Source organism: Nerophis ophidion, linkage group LG26, assembly GCF_033978795.1.
Source record: "Nerophis ophidion isolate RoL-2023_Sa linkage group LG26, RoL_Noph_v1.0, whole genome shotgun sequence".
Lineage (NCBI taxonomy): Eukaryota > Metazoa > Chordata > Actinopteri > Syngnathiformes > Syngnathidae > Nerophis > Nerophis ophidion.
The window spans coordinates 905,969-931,526 of record NC_084636.1 but is presented as its reverse complement, the minus strand read 5'-3'; the positions used below and the strand labels follow the sequence as shown (position 1 = coordinate 931,526).

The following is a 25,558-nucleotide window of genomic DNA, read 5'->3' as shown; positions in this document are numbered from 1 at the left end:
AGTCACCAAATACTTATTTTCCACCATCATTTACAAATAAGTTCTTTAAAATTCCAACAATGTGAATTCCTGGATTTTTTTTCACATTCTGTCTCTCATAGTTGAAGTGTACCTATGATGAACATGACAGACCTCTGTCATCATTTGAAGTGGGAGAACTTGCACAATCGCTGGCTGACTAAATACTTTTTTGCCCCACTGTATCATGCTAACAAGTTAGAATGCTAGGAGATTAGAAATAACATAGAAACTAGCAATAGCAATTAGCCTTTGCATGAGTGTGTGTGTGTGTGTGTGTGTGTGTGTGTGAGTGAGACCTGCAGACAAATGTCTCCATGTGTGTGTTTCATCATGTTGACCACGTCGTCATGAGACAGACCCTCCACTGACTGATTGTTGATGCTAATGATCCTGTCGCCCACCTACACACACACACACACACACACACACACACACACACACACGCACACACACACACACGCACACACACACACACACACGCACACACACACACACACACACGACACACAGTCAATGTGAACAATCCCTCCTTTTTGGGAGCAGCCTGATGTTGATGATGTCACCACAAATGAGACATTGTCTATTACATGCAATGTTATTACTGGGACCATCATTTATGCAAGTTCAAGTAGCAATGATTGTCACACACACCAGGTGTGGTGAAATTATTCTCTGCATTTATCAGCCCCTGGGAGGGAGGGGAGCAGTGAGCAGCAGTTGTGGCTGCGCCCAGGAATCATTTGTGATTTAACCCCCAATTCACAGCCTAGACTTGGTATGACTCGGCCGGGGTTTGAACTCACGACCTAGGGCGGACACTCTAACCACTAGGCCACTTGTTCACACCTCCTCATATGGAAGATACTTGTGCTTCTTCAAGTCTCAAGAAGGGTAGGAAGACAAGAACACGCACACACACACACACAGGTCATGTGATTGAAAGGCCACACCCACCTTGAGTTGTTGTGTGTTGGCGGCGGCGCCATCATCCTGAATCATGGCGATGAAAATGGGGGCGTCTCCCAAAGGGCTCCCCCTGCCCCCTGCTATACTCACCCCCAGAGAGTCACATGCACCCTGGGCGAGTGACAGACATGGGTCAAAGGTCACTGAAGGAGGTGGCTGGTGTGTGTGCGTGTTACCCGGGCGATGTGTACGGTGCGGACCTCCTCATCTGTCAGGACCACAAGGTGTTAACATGCTAATGTGCTAGCTAGCGCTTGTAAAAACGACTGACCTGTGATGTCGTCAGGACAGGAAGTGACATCATTTTCTTCTGACATCACGCCGCTGCTTGGAGCTAAAATGTCACTGCATGGCTTGGGTGTTGGCGGCTTTGAGAGGGGAGGGGTCACCACTCTTTGTGGTCCCACCTCATCCTTCTACAACAACAAACTTTATTTAAACACGCTGGCCTGTCTCACACACACCAAAGGACTGAGGAGTGTGTGTGTGTGTGTGTGTGTGTGTGTGTGTGTGAGAGCTTGCCCAGGTGCTCCAGGAAGCAGCTTTGAATCGACCCACTTCCAGCAAGACGGGACCTCGCGCACACTGTGTGTAGTTTGGACAGGTCAAGGGGCGGGGCTTAAGCCTCTGTGTGTGTGTGTGTGTGTGTCACCTTCAGCATGGCGGCCACAGCTTCCTGGGAGGCGTGTTTTGTGTCATGGCCGTTAACAGACAGGATGAGGTCTCCTTGCATTAGACGACCGTCCAGCTCAGCAGCGCCCCCTCTGACCACTTCCGAGATGAACACGCCACTGCCGCTCCTGCACGGGCACACCTTACAACTTCAAAGTCATTACATACTTTACATTTCCTAATGTTACATGTAGCGTGTAATATTACATCTTTACTGTTACTCTATGCTACATCTGATGTGACATGCTATGTTACATGTTTAATGTTACTCTATGCTACATATGATGTAAAATGTCATGTTACATTTTTTAATGTTACTCTATGCTACATATGATGTTACATGCTATGTTACATGTTTAATGTTACTCTATGATACATATGATGTAAAATGTCATGTTACATTTTTTAATGTTACTCTATGCTACATCTGATGTGACATGCTATGTTACATGTTTAATGTTACTCTATGCTACATATGTTACATGCCATGTTACATGTTTTAATGTTACTCTATGCTACATCTGATGTGACATGCTATGTTACATTTTTAATGTTACTCTATGCTACATATGATGTTACATGCTATGTTACATGTTTAATGTTACTCTATGCTACATATGTTACATGCCATGTTACATGTTTTAATGTTACTCTATGCTACATCTGATGTGACATGCTATGTTACCTTTTTTATGTTACTCTATGCTACATAAGATGTTACATGCTATGTTACATTTTTAATGTTACTCTATGCTACATATGATGTTACATGCAATGTTACATGTTTAACGTTACTGTATGCTACATAAGATGTTACATGCTATGTTACATTTTTTATGTTACTGCATGCTACATATGATGTTACATGCTATGTTACATTTTTTATGTTACTCTATACTACATATTATGTTACAAGCTATGTTACATTTCTAATGTTACTGTATGCTACACATGATGTTACATGCTATGTTACATTTTTTATGATACTGTATGCTACATATGATGTGACAAGCTGTTACATTTTTAATGTTACTGTATGCTACACATGATGTTGCATGCTATGTTACCTTTTTAATGTTACTCTATACTACATATTATGTTGTTGGATGTTAACTTACATCCTTTGTTACTGTATGCTACATATTATGTTCCATCCATCCATTTTCTACCGCTTATTCCCTTTCGGGGTCGTGGGGGGCGCTGGCACCTATCTCAGCTACAATCGGGCGGAAGGCGGGGTACACCCTGGACAAGTCGCCACCTCATCGCAGGGCCAACACAGATGGACAGACAACATTCACACTCACATTCACACACTAGGGCCAATTTAGTGTTGCCAATCAACTTATCCCCAGGTGCATGTCTTTGGAGGTGGGAGGGGCCTATCCCCAGGTGCATGTCTTTGGAAGTGGGAGGAAGCCGGAGTACCCGGAGGGAAACCACGCATTCACGGGGAGAACATGCAAACTCCACACAGAAAGATCCCGAGCCTGGATTTGAACCCAGGACTGCAGGACCTTCGTATTGTGAGGCAGACGCACTAACCCCTCTGCCACCGTGAAGCCCACATATTATGTTGTTACATGTTATTATTGTACGCTACATATTATATATGATAATAATAATGGATTAGATTTATATCGCGCTTTTATATTGTTAGATACTCAAAGCGCTCACAGAGAAGTGGGAACCCATCATTCATTCACACGATGGTGGTGGTAAGCTACATCTGTAGCCACAGCTGCCCTGGGGTAGACTGACGGAAGCGTGGCTGCCAGTTTGCACCTACGGCCCCTCCGACCACCACCAATCATTCATTCATCATTCATTCACCAGTGTGAGCGGCACCAGGGGGCAATGGTGAAGTGTCCTGCCCAAGGACACAACGGCAGCGATTTGGATGTCAACAGGTGGGAAGCGAACCTGCAACTCTTAGGTTTCTGGCACGGCCGCTCTACCCACTACACCATGCTGTTATATATTATGTTACAGTAGGCTACATTTCATGTTATGTTACAATCTTTGTTACTGTATGCTACATATGATGTTGTTACATGTTCGGGCATCTGGTCAGGATGCCACCCGAACGCCTCCCTAGGGAGGTGTTTAGGGCACGTCCAACCGCTAGGAGGCCACGGGGAAGACCCAGGACACGTTGGGAAGACTATGTCTCCCGGCTGGCCTGGGAACGCCTCGGGATCCCCCAGGAAGAGCTGGACCAAGTGGCTGGGGAGAGGGAAGTCTGGGCTTCCCAGCTTAGGCTGCTGCCCCCGCGACCCGACCTCGGATAAGCGGAAGAAGATGGATGGACTACATATTATATTGTTGCATGTTATATGTTACAGCATGCTACATGATACATTTCATGTTATTTTAGATCCTTTGTTACTGTATGTTACTTATTATGTTGTTACATGTTATTGTACGCTACATATGATAATGTTACAGGTTATATGTTACAGTATGCTACATGATACATTTCATGTTATGTTGCATTTTTTAAGTTCCTATGCTGTCATATTTGTGTTACTGTATTTTGCACAGTATTTGTGTGTTGTGTTGCATGGTTCGTTTTTTGGGGACATGTATTGTACATTTGATGTTATGTTACAGGTTACTCTGTTATGTGTTACATATGTTACATTTTGCGTATTACATTACATGTTACTGTGTTACATGGTACACTTATGTTGTGAAACATGATTCTTGTTATATGGTACATTTGATGTTATGATGCATGTCACTGTATCCTAAATCTATGTTACTGTATGTTACATATTAGGTTGTTACATGTAATGTCACTGTATATTACATGTTATCTATTACATTGCAATGTTGTGTCACTGTATGTTATACCTTGCAGATAATGTTGTATGTTGATGCATGTTACAATACATCGGTGTATTACATGTTACGTAATATGGGATTTTTTTCATTGGAAATGTTATGCTACATAATATTGTAAGTGACATACTGCATATTTTGTTACAAAACATGGAGAGGCGGACCTTTTTCCAACAATGCTGACGCCGAGCCCTCGTCCACTCTTCCTGTGGAGGTCCACCAGGAAGATGTCCAGGTTCTGGTGGTGCGGGTAGCGAGTCTCATCCCTCAGAACCGTCAGAAGAACTCTGGACGGCGTCTGTCTGAGCGCCGAGATGGCCTCTTCGTGTGAAGCCCCACGCAGGTCCACCCCGTTCACCTGCAGGCCGTGGCCGTCATTCATCGTCCAGTGTGGAGGAGAGTGAGGCGTACCTCCAGGATCTGATCTCCCGCCCACAGTCGAGCGTCCCTGGCTGCTGCACCTTCATCGTACACCTCGTGGATCACGATGGCCTGCTGAGAACATGACACGCACACACTTCAACACACTTCAAGCCTTGAAGCTCCAACACCGAGTGAGTCTACCAGCTGCGTGTCTCTCCCTCCCACGACGCTGAGTCCCAGCCCACTTCCACCTTTCCAGATTTCCAAGGTGGTCTCCTGACCGGGAAGCACCGCGCAGCGCTGAGGCTCCAAGGAGGCGGAGCTTCCTGCCGCTCAGCACGTCAACAAAACAATCAGTCGTGGCGCACGTGCACGTGCGCGGGCGTTACGGCGCGTGTCTCTACCTTTTATGGTGTTACGCCACGCTCCCCCGTCTTCGCCGCTGCCGGACCACCTGACCGACTGACCACATACTTGGATGAGCTTAACAATCACAACCATCGATGAATGTCATTGAACAATTCAAATGCTAAATATTCAAGCAAGTTAAATCCTCATAAGAGAATATTATGTAACTACATGAAAAACAACAACATTTTTATACGTCAATTCTTTATTTTTTAATCAATTTGACATGGTGTTACATCCCCTGAAAGACTTCTCCAGTGTCTTTGAGTCTACTGCTGTGCTTACAAAACAACAGCACACGCATGTGTGCTCGCCATCCTCATCGGCCAATCAATGCGTGATCTTTCTGAATGGATCACATGACACGCAGTGACCGGCCCAGATTGATGGATGGATTGTCGCTCGTTACCTGCTGCTCCGTGGGGGCCCTGGCAGCCTGCCCGTGTGTCCACGTCTGGAAGGCAAGGCCACACACTCTTTCAAGCACGCGCCTTCGGGGGTCCCGCTTTAAAACACCTGGCGTACCTCCGCGCTGGCGTCGTCCTCCCTCGGACCGCGGGCATCGGCGGCGTCGGCGTGGTCCGCCCGTAGGCTGGTCTCGTCCTGCGTGACGTCAGGTGACTTCAGCAGCAGTGGAGGACGTGTGGTGGTTTGCGTGACTAATACACCTCACCTGCAAGTCTGCGGATGAGCGCAGCGTTTCGTTGTCTGGGGGACGGGGCCAGTCTGTGGGAGTGGCCTCATCGGAGGGCGGCGGGGAGACGCTCGGCTGAACAGATTGATAAAATAGTGAAGAACGACCTCACAGCAGGACAGGAAGGTGCATTTATTTACCTCAGGGCTGGTAGCTGGGGGAGGGGGGAAGGGGGGGACGGCCATGTTGTTCAGAGCATCTTGGTTTCTACAAAACACAAACAATTGAATAGCAAAACATTTGATGACATCATCAGCTACAAATCAAAAGGTCCTTCTTGCCTGAGCAGGATGAGTTTAACCTTGGAGGCGGAGCTCTTGATGATGGCTGATGCATTCTGGTGACTCCGCCCATAGAGGACTTCATCGTTCACCTGTCACATGACAGGTCAGTTGATTTTAGCATGACCTCATCTTGTCAATGACAACACAACACAATAGTTTTTCCACAGTTTACACCTTTGCCTCCACGAGGGTGTGGCCTCACCTCCAGGAGTTCATCCCCCACATGGATGCGTCCGTCCCGTGCAGCCACCCCGCCGGGATGCAGGCCCACCACATAGATGCTGAGTCGGGAGCGGTCACGGTTCCCCGCCAGGCTGAGGCCCAGACCTTGCCGCTCCTTCTCCAGCTCCACGCACAGCAGCTCCCCTCGCAGGTCGCCGTAACGCTCACACCAACGCTCTGCAGCGGGCGAGGACGGCGGCGAGGAGTTAGCGTGCAACGTGTGTCCCCCAGGGTCCACAGCAGGCACCTTCCGCTAACTCTTAACTAGCTTGGTCACCACAACAAAAGGCCAAACGGCAGGTAGGAAGGTGACCACGCTCTGTCGTGCACAGGGAGCCCAGAGGTCAGCGCTTGAAAGGGAAGGATCATAAATGGGCAGCAGGTTGTGTCAATGAGCTGAAGGAGTCGCTGCATTTAGCATTATGTGCTTGACTGGAGCCAGTTCCGCTCAAAAAACTCTATCATCATCATCATAACCCTGACAACATTAGGATTCTTCTTCTGTTTCTACCTGGTAAAATGTTCACTGCTTTCGGCAGAGTGAGCACTCTTGTTAGGGATGCTCTTTTGTCTACAACTGATCACAACAACACAAACGTGTCAGCCAGCACCGCCAACCAGTAGCATGTTTGCACCAATGCTATCATGCTAGGGGGTAAATATTATGGGATAGCTCATCATGGCGCAAGGATCCACGGTGTTTGTCATGTGACGCATCAAACAGCAGCGACACACACACACACACACACACACAAGCTCATGCAGTGAGCAGTTATGGTGCTGTGTGTGTGTGGATGCTGCAGCACCTCCTCCCCTCACAAACACACACACACAGCTGCTGAGGAAAATGTTGTCACTTTCAAAGAGCACCCCCGAAAAAGGCTGCAGCATGACACCTGTGTGTGTGTGTGTGTGTGTGTGTGTGTGTGTGCATATACAAAGAGGCTCAATGTGACCTTTACATGGCGATAACATCTGTAAGGTGGTAAATAAATCAACAAACACACACACGTACGCACTAACCTGAGAGGAACATGGTCCATGCTTCGGTCACGACATCCAAGCGTTCATACCCAGAAAACACAGCATGTGCGTGTGTGTGTGTGTGTGTGTGAGAGAGAGAAGGTGTGTGCGGTAATATGTGTCAGACAGCGAGCGATGGCTGTGTCCTACACGCCCCCTATCTCCACCTGACTCCACACTGGTCAGTTTCCAGAGCGCCCCCTCCTGCACCAATAACATGATGACTGCAGGACACACGAACCACATGGACTTTATTCTTGCAGCTAAACAGGAAGATTACTTTTAAAATAGAGAGCAAAGCTTATGAAAGTCTAGTGGATATTTTCATGAATGAACAAATAAAAAGTCCTGTCATTTATGGTCAAAATGCAATATTATTAGTCATGCAAACATCAGCTAGGACACAGGTGTCAAACTCAAGGCCCGGGGGCCAAATTTGGCCCGCCACATTATTTTATGTAGCCCGCGAAAGCCTAGAAATAATATAAGTTAATAAAATGCTTAATCGTTTCTTCCATCCATCCATTTCCTACCACTTGTCAAATCATGAACTGCATGCAATTGCATATCTTTTAAAATTCAATATTATCAAAATCAAACTGTTATACGATCATGTATTCCAAAAATATTTGTTGTTACAATAAATACTGTACTTAAATATCTGATTGACTTATGATTTCAAAACAAATGACCAATCAACTTGTAGACTGTAAAATTGTCAGTAGATTTTACGGTTAAATTCCGCCGACTGAGTTTTTTACTGTAAAATCAACTTTGGTACAGTTTTTCCCATATAACATTAGAAAACTAACAAAAAAAACATTGATACAAGATTTTACGGTTAAAAAAAACTGGCAGCTTAGTTGCATGAATTTTACCGCTAAAAACAGTGGTATGGTTTTTCCGATTCACTCATTCAATTTTTTTATATGCTGTAAAAAAACACTGTTTTTTTCTCTAAAATTCTGCAGACTGAACTGCCAGTTTTCAAAATAACATTTAAAGATTTTTTTTGCAGCTTATGTAAAAAAAATATTGTTAATGTATTATAAATATGTATATATACCTAGTATGGTCATTATTAAAAGTGGCCCTCTGATGGCAAGCATAACTGCAATGTGGCCCTCAATGAAAAGGAGTTTGACAGCCCTGAGCTAGAACTTCATTGACCACGCCAGTCGGCCGTCTGGGTCTGTGCCCACTCACCCGAGCCACACTCCCTCCGTTTACCACGCCACTGTAATCGCCACACCCACTAGCAGCATTAAAGCCCTAAAAAGCCCCGCCCATTGAAATCAGAAGCACCAAACATAGCAGAAGCAGAGACAGGAGAAGTAATGAACACATTGTCACTTTGTAAGGGGGGTAGGGGGGGTCATACAAGGCCTGCAAAAACAGAAACACACTTGTTAGCTGGAGGCTGACACTACACACACACAACTCTGCTCTTATTAGCCACGCCCTCCTCGCGATATGTTGACATGACCGTGGAGCCTGACGGAAAGTGTGTGCCACTGACCTTCGGCCTGCTTCAGCTCCAAGATCAGCTCACGCTCTGATTGGCTGGGAGGCCTGTATGGTGGAGGTTGTCGCACAGGAGGCGGGGCTAATCTTGGTGCCTGAAGTGGTACAAAAACGATGTATTTCCATTAGGTTGCTAGGCCACCGATCAATTTCAGAGAAAAACTATGCGATCGACCAATGACGTCATGCTTTTTGATGCCGATCATTGTTGACACTGGATTTATTTTGGATGCCCCGGTTAACTGTGTATCTCCTACTACTACTTCCTTAATTGAATAATCCTCCATTGTGGTATTAATCATGTAGTATTATCACTGGAGGACGAGGGTACACAGCCAATAAGACAAGAAGGCATGCTTATCGCTAAGCTGGCTTGAAACAAGATATGAAACAAGTGTTTAGTAAAGCTGAAAAAGTGCAGATGAAAGCAAAGAGTTATTAACAAGAAATTATTCATAAGTGTCTGAAGAGAGTATAATAAAGTGAGGGCAAATCTATCCATAAATCAGTAGTGTCGATACAAATGGTAGTATCAGTATGATACTAAAGTAACTAGATCAATATTTGTCTTTGCACAAAATCACTTTTTGTCAATTTTGTTACTGTTTAATCACTCATTTAAAAAAATCACTGGACAAAACAGGAATTTGAGGGCAAAAACCAAAGGGTTTCAAACAGAGGTAGATAGTAGTTTTTTATTCTGTTTAGTTATTGTGTACTATTTCAGTTCAATTCAGTTTATTTTCAGTCTAACAAAAACATATTCAAACATAGATCACGATTCAAAAATGAATAACATGACTGAAACAGGAGCTTATATGCCCAACATAAATTTTTTACATTCAATTAAGTTACCTTTTCTAATAATTCTGCAACACAAAAAGAAATATAGTCATTCAGCATCCACATTCAGGCTACCCCCCAACAAATAATACAAAAATATGTACCTGCACACATACACTTTTCTGTAAATAGATAAACATACATACCTTCTAAATACAACATTTAACCAAACAAACATACATTTCTAGTTCATATAACTTTTTAAAATGCATTGTGACATGTTCTTTTTGAAATTAAATACTGAGTCACTCATTTTTATTTCTTTACCAACAGAATTCCACAAATTGACTTTGTTTTGATCAAAACGTGTGTAACAAAAGGAAGTACAATGAAGGAAGTAGTTTAAATATGGTGTTGATATTCTCAGGGCAACTGGACTTAGGAAGTAGGCTTCATCAGTTCATGCTCATAGACTTCAAATGCTCGGATCTAGTCTAAGGCCCCTTCTACACTAAGGTTGTCCAGGGTCAATCCCACCTGACCTTATCCATGTCCACACACACAATGGTCCTTTAAGACCTCCTCACCCTCTCTGTCCGCAGGCACAAGGCGACCTAGTACACATGCGCCAAAAATGCACGCGTCCTGGTCACCTCTGACCTTGAGGTGTATCCTTACTGTGTTTCAATGTAGACTATTGTCAAAACTATACACCTTGCTTGCCTCACCTTAGTCAATCACATCATACATCAATCTATCTTCAATGGACGTGTGAAAGTAAACAATGTGAAGAAGAACAGTCATAGTGCTTGGAAGCTGAAATTGTTGGGTCGTACTTGACGGCCACAACCACTTCCTGGCTTCACAATAGTTATGGAGTACAAAACTAGACGTTGAGTAAGCACTGGATATTCATGGCGGACATTAAGTTGTAATAGTCTGCTTTGCCAGTCCAAATGTCTTCGCTCCACTTCGACAAATGGACAAACTTTTTCACTAAGTAGAATCACAGCTGACCTGGACATTAGAAAGTTCTCTTGCCGTTCCTCTGTCACAACACACCCGGTGACAAACTAGTCCCACCAGGCTGCCGCTCTTCCAGGACTTATCCAAAACCCTGGCTCAACATCAACATTGCCATGTTGCAGTCTGAGATGTGTTGTATCCCAAGTAGCTGCAATCGCGCATTTGCTTCTTTAAGGTATTGATGTGTGATTTTCACACTGGCATGTCTGGATGACTCGCCTCCATCTCTCTGATGTCACTTCCTGTGTAAGGCCCGGTCTTTCCGGCATCACTTCCTCTCGGAACTCAGTTTGCAAACGATCAATGAGTCCATACAAAGCTAAGAGTCGGAGATTCAAGAAATAGACGGCGCACTTACCCGTGTAAAAAAATTGTCCTAGTAGGGGACCTTAAACGCTGGTTTAGTGTAGCTGAAACGGGGCTTAGGCTAAATCATTATTGGTTTAAGGCAGGGGTCTCAAACACGCGGCCCGCGAGACTTTATTTTGCGGCCCGCACCTTAATATGAAAATGTAATATTGGTGCAGCCCGCGAGTTTTATATGAATGGCGCTTTACAGCGTCATACTTGTATACCCTCAATTTTTCCGGGAGTCTTCCAATTTTCAGTTTCCCTCCAGGGGTAATCATTCTCCCGATTTTCACTCTATCAACAGTATTAAGGGGGCACCGTGGAGGCACTGCCTTTAGAGTCCTCTACAACCTGTGTAATAAGCAGGCCAGCCCAGCCGTATGTAGTATTTGGCTTCCGTAGACGCAGAAAGCAACTGCAAGGCATACTTGAGGTCACACTGAGGGGGGCCGTATAAACAACTTTAACACTGTTACAAATATGTGCCACAGTGTGAACCCACACCAAACAAGAATGACAAACACATTTTGGGAGAACATCCGCACCGTAACACAACATAAACACAACAGAACAAATACCCAGAATCTCATGTAGCCCTAACTCCTCCGGGCTACAATATACACCCCTGCCCAACCCCATCTCTGCGCCCTATTGTAGCCCGGAAGAGTTAGGGATGTATTGGATTCTGGGTATTTGTTCTGTTGTGTTTATGTTTTGTTATGGTGCGGATGTTCTCCCGTATTTTGTTTGTCAATCTTGTTTGGTGTGGCTTTAGAGTGTGGCGCATATTTGTAACAGTGTTGGCGTTGTTTATACGGCCACCCTCAGTGTGACCTGTATGGCTGTTGACCAACTATGACTTGCAGTCACTTCCATGGGTTGGCAGAAGCCTCCTACAAAATGTGACTGGGCCGACACACTGTATATATGGTGGGAAAACGGACGAGACGGCGCTAAAGGCAGTGCCATCACGCCCTTAATTGATTAATTGAAACTTTTATTAGTAGATTGCACAGTTCAGTACATATTCCCTACAATTGACCACTAAATGGTATCACCCGAATAAGTTTTTCAACTTGTTTAAGTCGGGGTCCACGTTAATCAATTCCTGGTAATATTGTTGACCGGGTGAAAACCGGGAGAATGATTGCCACGGGTGATTGTCGGGAGGGGCACTGATATTTGGGTGTTTCCCAGAAAGATCGCGAGAGTTGGTAAGTATGTTGCTAGGGCGGGAAAGCCATTCAAAGAAGGTGAATTCATTCAAAAGTGCATGTTACATTTTTTTAATAAATCTTTCCTTGCGGCCCAGCCTCACCCAGTTTCTGCATCCAGTGGCCCCCAGGTAAGTTGAGTTAGAGACCCCTGGTTTAAAGGGTTGTCCAGCTTAGAGTAGACATTGTCTTAGACTTAGATTAGAGAGTATAAATATGTGGGGTTTTGGCACCAGCCGCTAAATTAAGTGTCACCAATCTAAGTCTATGAGCATGAACTGATGAAGGCATGAGGGGTGAAACGTCTTCTAAGACAAACCAAAGAATCCAGTTGCCATGGATTGAACGCCCTGAGAATAGAAGGACCTGGATGAATGACAACATGCATGGATGTGTTGATGTTGCTACACTGTCAAACATAAATACTTGAAAATGTGACCCGTATTGGAACATACATCATTTCCATGCTTTCACTTTACGACTCACTGAGGAGGTTACCATGGCTACCAGATGTTGGCGTGCTAACTAGTGTCACAGACCTTGGTGGCGCACTCCTGACTTCTTACTTACCAGCGAGTGTGTGCTCTGGTCTGCTTTGTTTCTGCTGGACGTGGTCGCTGGTAGAGACACCGCCTGACATACACACGCACACGCAAACACACACACACACACACACACACACACACACACACACACACACACACACACACACACACACACACACACACATACATACAAACACACACACACTTTAAATGTAATGTTGAACTGTGCATATAAAATGATGGCTGTAGATCCTCATTAGCAGTGTAAACTATTAGAAGTGTGACGTGTGTGTGTACCCGTGGTGTAGAAGTCAGACTCTGCACGATGAAGACCACCGGACTCAAAGCTGATTTGATGGCATCGACTGCCTGCTCGTGACTGGCAGCCCGCAGGTCTACACCTGACACCTGATACATGCACACAGGAAGGCATATATTTCCATCACATGTCAGGACAGTTTAACATCCATTCATTCCATTTCACATTTCTGAAAACATTGCGTTTGACAATGTGGACGAAGGACACGTGCAGGAATTAGACCAGACCACTGACCAGATGCAGCCATTAGCCTGGACCAGGGGTCTGCAACCTGCCTCTGCCCTGGCTCCCATTATTTCAATACATAATGGCTATTTAATTGTAACAATTCTATTTGATTTAGTTACATGATTGTGTGAATGCTCCAAAGCATTCACACATATGGTTTTCTACACCAAAATTCATCTACTTGTTCAAATTCTTCAACTTTTTCTTCTCCAGATTTTGGCGCGCTCTACTTTTCACATTTTTCAGTCCATTCAAAGCGTTCCAACTTCAAACTGTTCAGCCGATTCAGGAATTGCAGGCTTCCCCTTGACAAATTGCAAAAATTCCCAGAATTCCAGGTTTTCCGGGACATTTTTCCCATTCAAAATTAATTGACCATTTTTCAAACTTCCACCATTTCCACAGTTTTCAACCTATTGAAACCATTCCACCTTCGACAGATTCAACTCAGCCTGGACATTCCAAAAGCCTTTTTTTTTTCCCAAAGATAAAAATAATTCCAGGATTTTCCAAAATTCCTGGTTTTCCAAAGACTTATTTCCACCCTTTTTTCTGGCGACTACTCCATCCAAATTTTTCAGCACATTTCAACTGTTCCACCATCAAAATATTCCTCTTAATCAGGACAAAAAACAAAGTTGTCCCGAAATTCCAGGAGTTTTGCAAGACCGTTCCTCAAATCAACATGCTACTACTTCAACATTTCTCAATCGATTTGAAAAAATTCAACACCAACCAATTCAACTCATTCAAGCTTTTTCCAAAAAAATCCCACTTTTCCCAAATTTTTGGGAAATTCAATCAATTGGACATTCTTCAAAGTTCCACAACTCCTACATCTTTCATCTGATTCAAACTGTTCCAACTTGTAAATATTCAGCCTGTTTGGGAATTGTGCGCTCTACTTCAACAATTGTAAAAAAATTCCAGGGTTTCAGTTCAACTTCAGCATTGGAGCATTCACACACAATTCCTTCAGGCATTGCCTCATCTAGTTTTATTGTTACAGTTGTTATTTTGGAGAGTTCTGTGATTTTGTAATACAAAAATAAAACCTATTTTAACATTTAGTTGATGGAAATGTATGTCACACCTCCTATGTGGCATCTTTGGTTGCCAAGCAATGGTCTTGTTTTTTAGCGGTCAACAAGCTAGCAGGGAAAATACAAGATTTAATGCTTCATGGACAGACCAATTTGCATTCACCGTTGACGACGTTGGTTCAAGTGTGTGCTTAATATGTGGGGAGAAACTAGCAAACAACAAACAAATTCAAATGTTGAAGATGTTTCCAGAACAAACACACAGCATTTGCAAAATAATAGCCAGCTGGAGATGACTGATAAAGAGCAGTTTTGGATCTGCTGAGGAACTTGGTGAGTGGTTTTCTGTGCAGTGTTTGATTTCATAAGTGTAGTGAAACTATAAGTGGCGTGGGTTTTACTTGGTGGGAAATGGTCTGAAACATCCAGGTAGTAGACGGTGTCCCACCTCCAGGATCTTGTCTCCCGTCTTCAGACACTGGGTCCTGGCAGCAGGACTTCCAGCGAGGACCTGCTTGATGAAAATTCCCTTGAGTTCTTCTCCGTTCCTCAGGCGCTTGATGACGTGCTGACCCCCCACGATAGTCAGGCCCAGTGACTGGCCCTCCTCAGGCCACACCTCCACTCTAATTGGACAAAATGGCAGCAGGATGCAAATGCCAGCAAAAATTGCGTAACTTTTTTTTTTTTGTATACCTGCGGGGGGGTCCCCAGTGACTGAAGGGAGGGGTTTCCTCGCCCTCCCCCTCCTCACGCTCAGGAAGGTCTCTGCACATGCACACACAATTAGCAGATAGCGGTGTCTTAATTGATGAATTAGCTGAAGGTGAAGCAGGCGACATACTTGTGACCTCCTTGACTCCGCCTCCTCCTCTTCTCCATGTCGATCATCCTCATGGACCTCCACAGAAGAAAACAACAACAACTTCCTGTTTACTTTGTGCAGGGGGCCAACTTCCAACATGACAATGCCGTCAGTGACCAGCAGGAGGCGACAAAGGTCTAATGTCAGACTCAAGTAGCTACTGACTGGGTGAGGGTGACTTCTGGGCCGGCCTCCATGTCTCTGGATTGGCCTGGAGGCATCACACCATCATTAGCAGGCACCAAAGTGGAAAACTTTGTTTCACCTGGAAGTTGGACGTCTCCTCTTGCAGTCTAAAAGACAAACACAAATGCACTCTAAGGTGAGCGTCCATGTCTTTTCAAAATAAAAGCATATACATTTTTGTAATGTGTACGAGCGTTTTTCAAGGTTGTAGAATTCCCTCCATTTTCTCTCCATAAACTGGCCTCATCAGGTCGAAGCGAGGACGTCAGCTTCCACTCCTCCCACGACGGGGGAGCTCTCCTGGGAAGGGAGCTCCTCTTCTCCTTGTCCACAGCCATCTCCCTGCCCTCCTCCACAGGAAGGTCACAGGCCAGAGAAGGGGCGATGTAGCGAGGCACGCCGCCGTCCAGGATCAGCTCTGGCTCCTCCTCCATTTCTTCTAGACCAAGGTTGTCTTCTGCAGGCCCCTGCCAGGAACCAGGGGGTCAAAGGTCAGATGACCAGATGATTTGTCGCCACGTAAGCCCCGCCTCCCAGAGGTTTGCAGTAAAAGTGTCCTGACTTTGAACGCCGCCGTCATCAGGTCTCCGTCAAGACGGCAAAGAGCCTCGTCAGCACTTCCTGTTCTCAGCGTTACGACGCGGCGTATTAATGACAACACTTAGGATAATTTCCCCTCCGCAAGGACTTTGCTCCTCATCTCTTCATCGGGGCCGAGACGCCGTTTAATGAAGGCGAGGAGCAGACGGTGGCGGCGAGTTCATCACGCTAACAGGATGATGGGCCTCGCGCTCGTAAGATTTAAGGAGACTCGTCATTTCGCAGCGGCGCCATTAGGTGATGAGGGCAGCTGACATCACGCCACGCTGTCACGGAGGAAGAGGAGGAGGGGTGGGGGGGGGGGTGTTTGCTTTAATCAAACTTTGAAAAGTCACGCTCTCCTAAGCGCCCGCATCACGTGTTATGCGGTGTTTTCCTCCACAACTTGTTTGCCATGGCGATGTGAGGCCGGCGTGCAAGCAAGTGACTGCAGCAGCTTTCAAAGTCAACCACCAGCAAACAGGAAGTACTACACCCACGCCACCGCACAGGTGGCCAAAGTGCGGCCCATAGCTAGCTTTCAAAGTCAACCACCAGCAAACAGGAAGTACTACACCCACGCCACCGCACAGGTGGCCAAAGTGCGGCCCATAGCTAGCTTTCAAAGTCAACCACCAGCAAACAGGAAGTACTACACCCACGCCACCGCACAGGTGGCCAAAGTGCGGCCCATAGCTAGCTTTCAAAGTCAACCACCAGCAAACAGGAAGTACTACACCCACGCCACCGCACAGGTGGCCAAAGTGCGGCCCATAGCTAGCTTTCAAAGTCAACCACCAGCAAACAGGAAGTACTACACCCACGCCACCGCACAGGTGGCCAAAGTGCGGCCCATAGCTAGCTTTCAAAGTCAACCACCAGCAAACAGGAAGTACTACACCCACGCCACCGCACAGGTGGCCAAAGTGCGGCCCATAGCTAGCTTTCAAAGTCAACCACCAGCAAACAGGAAGTGCTACACCCACGCCACCGCACAGGTGGCCAAAGTGCGGCCCATAGCTAGCTTTCAAAGTCAACCACCAGCAAACAGGAAGTACTACACCCACGCCACCGCACAGGTGGCCAAAGTGCGGCCCATAGCTAGCTTTCAAAGTCAACCACCAGCAAACAGGAAGTACTACACCCACGCCACCGCACAGGTGGCCAAAGTGCGGCCCATAGCTAGCTTTCAAAGTCAACCACCAGCAAACAGGAAGTACTACACCCACGCCACCGCACAGGTGGCCAAAGTGCGGCCCATAGCTAGCTTTCAAAGTCAACCACCAGCAAACAGGAAGTACTACACCCACGCCACCGCACAGGTGGCCAAAGTGCGGCCCATAGCTAGCGTCATTTTTGAACGGCACAAATGTTAATCTTCTAATATTAGCATGGTAGGTATTTTGGACGGGGGGGGGGGGGGGGGGGGGGGGGGGCATATTTTTCAGTTATACACCTCAGTGTCTAATATTTTTTTACTTGATGAATGCTATCTGTGTGGACGCTAACACTAGTACGCTAGCTTTTTTAAGTCTTTTTTTTTTTAGGTATACACCAGAGTCATATTTTGCTACCTAATGTATGCTAGCTTTTTAAACAATTTTTTCAGGTATACATTCGTAGAATATGACATTTTTGTACTTGCCACGAGCTACAGTTAGTATTTTAGCATGCTAACATGTGCATGCTAGCTTTTTTTTAAGAAGTTTCTAGTAGTTTTAGTATTTCACTAATGGGAACTGCAATTCTTGGGGGAATTTTGCCTATCATTCACATTCCGTATGTAACACAAGAACACGTATGTTTTCCTTTTTCTATGCATCCTAAATAGTAAATAAATGCAATCAAAAGTCAATGGAGCCTAGGGGATTTGCTCTATTCTCTCTACAAAGCTCTTAAAAAACACATCCAAACCTCCATACATGCTGTGAGTATGTATGTAATGTATTTACAACATTTATTATTTACCTATTTTGCTCATTTTGAGCATTAGCGGCACATTAATTTAAAAAAAGAAATCACTGATTACGACTCAATGCAGACTTCACGAGAGCCAACAAACATAATAAAACATCACCTACTGTGCAATGTCTGCTGTCATTAGGCAACCGACTGATAGAATCTTGTTATATTCCCATTTAGATGAAGATTGAGTCATAATCATCAGAAGGAAAAGGGGGGTGGAACCAAGCAGCTTTTTGAGTCTTTCTCGCCATTTCCGTGTCTACATTGGCTGTCAAAGTGTACCAACTGGTTGGATTACGTCCTCATCCTTCTACTATCAAGGTGAGAGGCATGATTTGTTAGGGGTGTCAAAAAAGATGTGATTTTCAAATAAATTGCTATTTTCATTTGTAACGATTTTTTAACAATAAAAAAAAACAAAAAATCGTTTTGAAAAAATATAGTCTATCCTGTCCAGTCATTCAGGAAAATAATAATGTTGATGTAGATGATTTTATCTCCCGTAAATATCTTCTTTACAAAAGAGAATTTTGGGATACTTCTCTTGTTGCCTTATTTGTATTTGACTTTATTAAATTTATGGGTAGAATTCTATTAAAGAAAACAGTTTTCTTTTAAGTAATATAAAAAATGATCAAAGCTGTTTATTTTATGTAGGAATATAGTTAATTATAGAGCTGGCGCCCAATAGTATTGAAAAAGCATGAATTTTTTTAATTAAAAACTGATTCTGAATCAAATTCTTAACCCCAATAATTGAATGAAATGGAACTTGTGCAGTGCCCAAAGATTCCCAGCTCTATGATTTATGATCCAGAATAAACTTTTACAAGCATTGAGGCGAGGAAGCACCTCACCAGCCGGTGATGTCAACACAAGCTATAACAACAATATCACTAATTCTTGGTTAATATTCAAGTCACAAAATAGAGTACTGTTGGCACTTTTAGCATGGTTACTTATTGACTTTTATGAGCCAAATAGAGGACCTTCCATTGGCCCCATCGTAATCAGACTTTGACTACCAGTAAGAATGCATGAAAAAAAGAATACATCCGTCGTGTCTTTCATAATGCAAAACTCCCAACAAAGTGAATTTCCCCTTTGTGTGAGCTATTGTTAGCATGTTCGCTTTTTTCCCCTCTAGGGTATTTTGCTCATTTTTTAAACTATCTGGACAGCGTGACAGTGAATCTTTGGGCAAAACCATTCCATTCAGAATCAATTCAAAATTAATACTTTTTAAGAGCATTGGATGTCAGTTCTATAAATGACTACATTCCTCCATAAAATAAATAAACAACTCTGATCAATTTCCATAATACCGTATTTGCCGGACTATAAGGCACACTTAAAATCCTTTCATTTTCTCAAAAATTGACAGTGCGCCTTATAACCCGGCGCATCTAATGTTGGTTGTGCTTACCGACCTCGAAGCAATTTTATTTGGTACGTGGTGTAATGATAAGTGTCACCAGTAGATGGCAGTCACACATAAGAGATATGTGTAGACTGCAATAGGAGTCACGTAAACAACACCAACATTTGATATGTTCCATTGAAAATATAGAACATTACACACAGCGCTCAAAAATCTATCAAAATGTTTAATACGACTTTGGTACGCTATGAAGCCGCATGCTACACCGGGACAACATGGCTGACGCAAAAAAGATGTTGCCGAAGGTGAGCCACGTAAATAAGAGCGGCCACTTAACGGCGGATCCTGAAGAGAGCGGCTTGAAGATAATGTTAAAACATCATCTATGCAACATATTGAGCAAAGAAGCACCATTACGTGTTATGTACACCACAAGAAAGTATTTTCCGTATGAAAATAGAGCTGACTATAGCCGCTCATCCGCAGTGTGCCTTACAATCCGGGGCACCCTATGGCCCGAAAAATACGTCTTAAAATAAAACTGGTTTTGTTTCATAAAATGCTTCCCGAACATCTAATGAAGTCAAATACAAATAAGGTAAAGTAAAGGTGTACAGCAGACATGGGCATTTACATCACAAGTATAATTTGCCTGAGTGGCTGGACAGGACACATTGAAAACCACAAAATAGATTTTTGATTTGTTTTGAATCGTTACAAATGGAAATTGCGATTAATATGAAAATCCACTTTTTGGACACCCCTACTGGCCAGCGTGCTAATTGTTAATATTGCAGTTCAGTTTTGGCTCCTCAACATTCACACAAAACACATTGCAGTTTGTACGTTTTTGGGAAAAAATCTGTAAATCAGACCTGGGCAAAAGAAGGCCCGGGGGCCACATGTGGCCCGTTAAGCTTTTCAATCTGGCCCGCCGGACATTCCCAAATCATTGTTTTACATGTAAAGTGTAGCTGTGCACTCATCTTTTCTGATCACCCTAAGTCTTCAACTATACTAAGTCTTTACATGCTTGGAATCTGCATCATATACTACTTACTATGTCATCTAATTAGAGGAGCATAGTAAGTAAGTCCCAGCTGCTCAGACGAGGCACCAAGTAGTGTGGGTGGGCAGTGTTTCCACAGAGTATTTCCAGAGGCTGAAATGTGGCTGTCAGGGACAGATGCAGAAGGAGATTTTTACAACAACGTTCTTAAGCGTATTGATGTATCAGATTTTTTTACCCTTGGTGTTCATATTTCCCTGTGTTTGTTGTGTTTCCTTAATTGTAAAATATGTGGATGGAAAGGGGGTGTGACGTTCTATTCTTGTCCATATTCAGTGTTTTATCCTTCATAGTCAATATTGTAAATCCCTCATTCTTTGTTCTCATGTACATTCTGGGTGTCTCATTCAGTAAAAAAAAAGTAAAATTCCATTGCGTGTTTCAAGGTGGTCCGTCATAATGTTTTAGCATTAATCAGACATTATAGGGAGGTTTTGTATTGCTGTTCTTACAAAATAGGACCTATACTATACAGCATATTTTGTGTATACATACATAGACAGACAGATACACTGGCCCCCAGACACATTTATTTTCTCTAAATTTTGTCCCCGAGTCAAAATAATTGGCCAGACCTGCTCTATATTGCCCCCATTTGCCAGTCTGTGGCCCTCAGTGGAAAAAGCTGCACTAGTGTTTCCTGCAGTAGTACTTCCTACCAAAGTGTCCGTGACGGCAACCCCTGAAGCCCCTTGCATCCCCTCCCCCGCTCCACTTAAGAGTGCAGCGATGGCTGTTGAGCTGATGGAGCACTTTGCAGCGTCCCCACATGCCGCTGACTCAGCAACTCTGTGAGACGGCGGTAAGGAGAAAAGGGAAAAAGGAGAGGAGGAGGTAGGATGAAGGAGAGGAGGAAGGTGAGAGAGACGCCGAGGCGGACGAGGATGAAGATCAAACTGGCAAGATGTCAAAGACATTTCTGAAGAGTTGACGTACGCCAGTTAGGAGACATGGCGGCCATATTGGCGAGAGGTGAAGTTGATGTTACCTGCAATTGAGGCGTGTCTCTGACTGACATTTGGCCGCCATCCAGCCGGCGCCCGCCGCCCTCCACCTGGGTACAGGAAGCTGCCAGTAAACCGCCACTCGCCTCCAGGTGACCTGCTTAAGGTGGGCGCTTACCACCAGAGGCGTGCGGATGCCCAGACGGACGACACCGGGCGGGGCGGACTTGAGGACCTCCACGGCCTGGGCCAGGCTCAGCTGGTCCAGCAGGATGCTGTTCACAGACACCAGCTGGTCTCCAGGAAGCAGACCCCCGTGTGTCTCCGCCGAGCCGCCGGGAACCAGCGAACGGATCACCATCACGCAGCGAGCCGGATCCAGGGGGTCCTGGACAGGAGACACATGACATAAATCTCATCAACTATTGCAGCCTGAACCTAAAATATTGAATTGTTGGCTCCTCAGGGAGTGAGGCTACAAAACACACTCTGGTGTTCCGTTTTTCGACAGAGTGAGACATCCTCAGGGCCCGGGAAAGAAAAATCTTTGAACGGTTAACACCACAGTTGTCAAAGTCAAGGCCCGGGGGCCAGATGTGGCCCACCACCTCATTTTATTTGGCCCTGGAAAGCCTGGAAATAACATGTATCAATAAAGTACTGTCACTTTTCTTACAAAATCTATTCTTTCTTTCTATTGTGGGAGACAAAAAAAAATGTACTCCATGTAATTGCAAATTATGTTAACTTGAATATTGTCTAATTATATATCCTCAAACATTCAAACCATTTTTAAACAGAAATAAATACTAACAATAATGATTTCAAAGCAAGTTCTCCATCAAATTGTGCAATGTAAAAGTAGCAAAAGATTTCAAGGTAAAATTGTGACATTTACTGTGCTTTTTACAGTATTTTTCTCTAAATGAATAAAATATTTTTTTTTACAGTAATTAACTGCCGTGCCGTTTTGAAATTTACAGTAATACACAAAAAAATCTACACTTGTTGATTTGCGGTAAAAAAACAACAAAAAAAACAACCTTGCAGCTCAGTTGCCAAATTTTTACTGTAAAATTATACGTTTTTTTTTAATTTACAGTAAAAAAAACAAACTAATGTGAATTGTACAGTAGAATTCTGGCAACTGAGCTGCCTTTTTTTTAAACCGTAAAAACAGCAGTACTGTTATTCTATTACAGTAATATACACTACATTTTAAGGTGAAATTATTGCAACTTAGCATATTTTTTTTACATTTTAGTTTTCTAAAAATGATGTAATAATAGTATTGACTGCTGGAAGCCAAACCTAACTGGCCTGTGGCCACTTGCACACCTCTGGTAAGCAGCATGTGAAGGTGAAGCACAACGCAGGTGGCAGTGACCAGCAGGGGGAGACAAAGACCACACAACACATTCCAAACATCTGGAGGGGAGCACTGAGGTCAGAGGTCACCATTGAGCAGGTGATGGAGGACGTTGAGGAAGTGACCGGACCATGAGGTGGACTTAAGGCCAAGGAATATAAAATATCCAAGTAATAACTTGAAGAAAACTCTAAAGTAATGACACTATTGTGTACTGGAATGTGATCATTTAGGAGTAAAAACCAAGAATATGTAGTCACTGTCATTTTGTACAGCAAAATATTGCTTCCTCAGCTGAGGTACTAATACTGCAATACACTTTTCCACCACTTGTGGAATATCAAACAGAAGACAATATCAAACAGAAGAAGTCGAGAGCTGAAGTCATAGAGAAGTTTCCCAAGCGCAAAAATATGACTAAAGTGGCGCAGCCGTAGTTTTATTTGCACATTATTTTATTGACAGTTTAGCTAAGAAACATATCCCCTATTATATGTATTTTATTTCATACAACGTAATTGCCTGTAAATTTATTTTTTGTCAGTTAATTTATGAATCCTTTCTTATGCACTAAACTTGGTCAGTACCTATTTTTCTGATCAGCCGGACCCATGCCTAAGGTTTATGTTGTAAATAAATAATCATCTTTGTGATTATGGTTTCATATCATTTGACAAGGTGGTAAGCTGTAAGTAGTTTCGATATTTAATACAATTCAAATCAAGAGTAAGATTACTAATTCGGTGTTGATATTTCAGCGGAATTCTGTAGTGGAAAAGTGGGGCAGGGAAGTAAACATGTTAAGAACCTCTACTGTAACATACAGAGCTTACATTCATCTGAATCAACTATGTATTATGTATTGTCATTCAAAAGTGAATATGATTATATTTGGAACATGATAGGCAGTAGATGGTGTACCTAATGAAGTGTCCAGTGGGCAGAAAGCGTAGGAGTGTGTTCTTGTGACAGGACGGAGGATGGATGGGGAGTGTGGAGTAGTAGAGCTTGTATTTAGCATGTTGACTACAGGCCAGTCAACTTTCTGCACTTTTGAGAGCAAAGATGAGAGTAAAGTTTGGGAGGTGGAAGAGCCGACCCGAGTAAACCCCGAGGACGCAGGGCAAACACCTCCGAGACACTCAAAGCAACGTGCACACACATTTGGTGCATTCCCTGCTGGTGAAGCCGGGGCAGCGTCGGCGCGGCGCAGCTTGCCAAGTTTGTATTTTTAGACGCACCGAGATGGCTACAGGTGCTGAGAGTCAGCGTCTCCTCCTACAGAAGAGCTACACTTCATTTTGGGAACGGGAGGACCTTTACCGTGTCAAAGTATTCCAAGCAGCTGGGGCAAAAAATACATTTTAGACTTTTACTTTTGACATGTTTGCCCCTCCCAAGTTTCATCAAGTCAACACAAACTAGACTTTTCACACACGCACACACACGCACATGCACGCACGCACATGCAAGCGCACACACACACGCGCACACACACACACACACACACACACACACACACACGCACACGCACGCACGCACATGCAAGCGCACACACACACACACACACACACACACACACACACACGCTACTCACAATGTTTGCCATAATTTAGGGTTCTAAAAAAATAGATTTCTACTAATACAAGAGCCGTGTTTCATCCAAGTGTTGCTGACAATGAGAATAATGACATCCAGTGGCAATAACACCACTAGGATTTTTAAATGTAATTTTTTTTTTTTTTAACAGACAAATCATCCTGCACATTAATCTAATTGAATATTTGATGAATTAAACTCAAAAGATAAAATCAATCTTCCCTGAACACTTAAAAAAAGCATTTGGTGCCTGTCCTAAAATTAGAATTCATCATAAAGTTCTTCAGATTTAATAAACATGTTTTTACCTTTTTGTGTTACTCCTTATTCCAACTAGAAGCTTTTATAAAAGCTACAATCCACAGTTAAGTCTTGTGGATGCCCAGGGACATGTGACGTGCTTTATCAGTATTGTTATATCATGGTTGAAGTCCTGCTTGGCAAAAGCGTGCACTGCAAAACGTGCTCATTACAGCCGTTCATTTTCACTCCCATCTTCATTTATACAAAAAATGGGTAGAAACGGTTTCATACAATTCTGTTTTGTAGGATATATGTTTTGCACTCCTAAATTAATGTTGCTGATCAATTTAAATGAATTACTATTCATTTAGTTTTATTTTTCAGCATCGAATGGCTCAGGTGGGTCAACAAATGTTTATTATTAAAACATTTTTTTTACATTTCAGGCAAATTAGTGCACTTCAAATCTTTTCTACTACAGACTAAAAACAATTTATTAAAGTTACTCTTTGTTGTAAGTTGATATCTATTTTTAATTGTTTAGACATTTTCAATGTTAATAAGGATAGACCAGGGGTCTGCAACCTGTGGCTCTTTAACGCCGCCCTAGTGGCTCCCTGGAGCTTTTTAAAAAAAAAATGTATGAAAATAGTAAAAGATTGGGAATTTCTTTTTTTTTAATAGGGTTTCTGTAGGAGGACAGCGTGACACAAACCTACATAATTAGAAATCCCACTGTTTATATTAAACATGTTTTCTCCGAGAGTGCTGTTTTGTCCTACTAATTTTGGCAGTCCTTGAAGTCAGCGTAGTTTGTTTACATGTAGA

The 25,558-nt window shown here is 43.7% G+C and overlaps 1 protein-coding gene across 1 annotated transcript in view; it reads right to left on the bottom strand.

Annotated features, from left to right (window-relative positions):
- patj (PATJ crumbs cell polarity complex component) overlaps positions 1–25,558 on the bottom strand; it is a 49,690-nt gene that overhangs the window by 2,024 nt on the left and 22,108 nt on the right. The window contains exons 19-44 of the mRNA XM_061888570.1: positions 21,698–21,907; positions 21,564–21,629; positions 15,755–16,048; positions 15,561–15,688; positions 15,375–15,431; positions 15,227–15,298; positions 14,979–15,156; positions 13,238–13,348; positions 12,966–13,028; positions 9,017–9,116; positions 6,455–6,651; positions 6,250–6,341; positions 6,109–6,175; positions 5,948–6,043; positions 5,800–5,877; positions 5,684–5,728; positions 5,271–5,349; positions 5,068–5,198; positions 4,915–4,998; positions 4,668–4,861; positions 1,640–1,787; positions 1,510–1,572; positions 1,259–1,403; positions 1,164–1,195; positions 976–1,098; positions 318–422 (exon numbers count right to left, since the gene is read on the bottom strand). Coding sequence (XP_061744554.1) covers positions 318–422; positions 976–1,098; positions 1,164–1,195; positions 1,259–1,403; positions 1,510–1,572; positions 1,640–1,787; positions 4,668–4,861; positions 4,915–4,998; positions 5,068–5,198; positions 5,271–5,349; positions 5,684–5,728; positions 5,800–5,877; positions 5,948–6,043; positions 6,109–6,175; positions 6,250–6,341; positions 6,455–6,651; positions 9,017–9,116; positions 12,966–13,028; positions 13,238–13,348; positions 14,979–15,156; positions 15,227–15,298; positions 15,375–15,431; positions 15,561–15,688; positions 15,755–16,048; positions 21,564–21,629; positions 21,698–21,907 — 2,958 coding nt within the window. The remainder of the gene's footprint in view (positions 1–317; positions 423–975; positions 1,099–1,163; positions 1,196–1,258; positions 1,404–1,509; positions 1,573–1,639; positions 1,788–4,667; positions 4,862–4,914; positions 4,999–5,067; positions 5,199–5,270; positions 5,350–5,683; positions 5,729–5,799; positions 5,878–5,947; positions 6,044–6,108; positions 6,176–6,249; positions 6,342–6,454; positions 6,652–9,016; positions 9,117–12,965; positions 13,029–13,237; positions 13,349–14,978; positions 15,157–15,226; positions 15,299–15,374; positions 15,432–15,560; positions 15,689–15,754; positions 16,049–21,563; positions 21,630–21,697; positions 21,908–25,558) is intronic.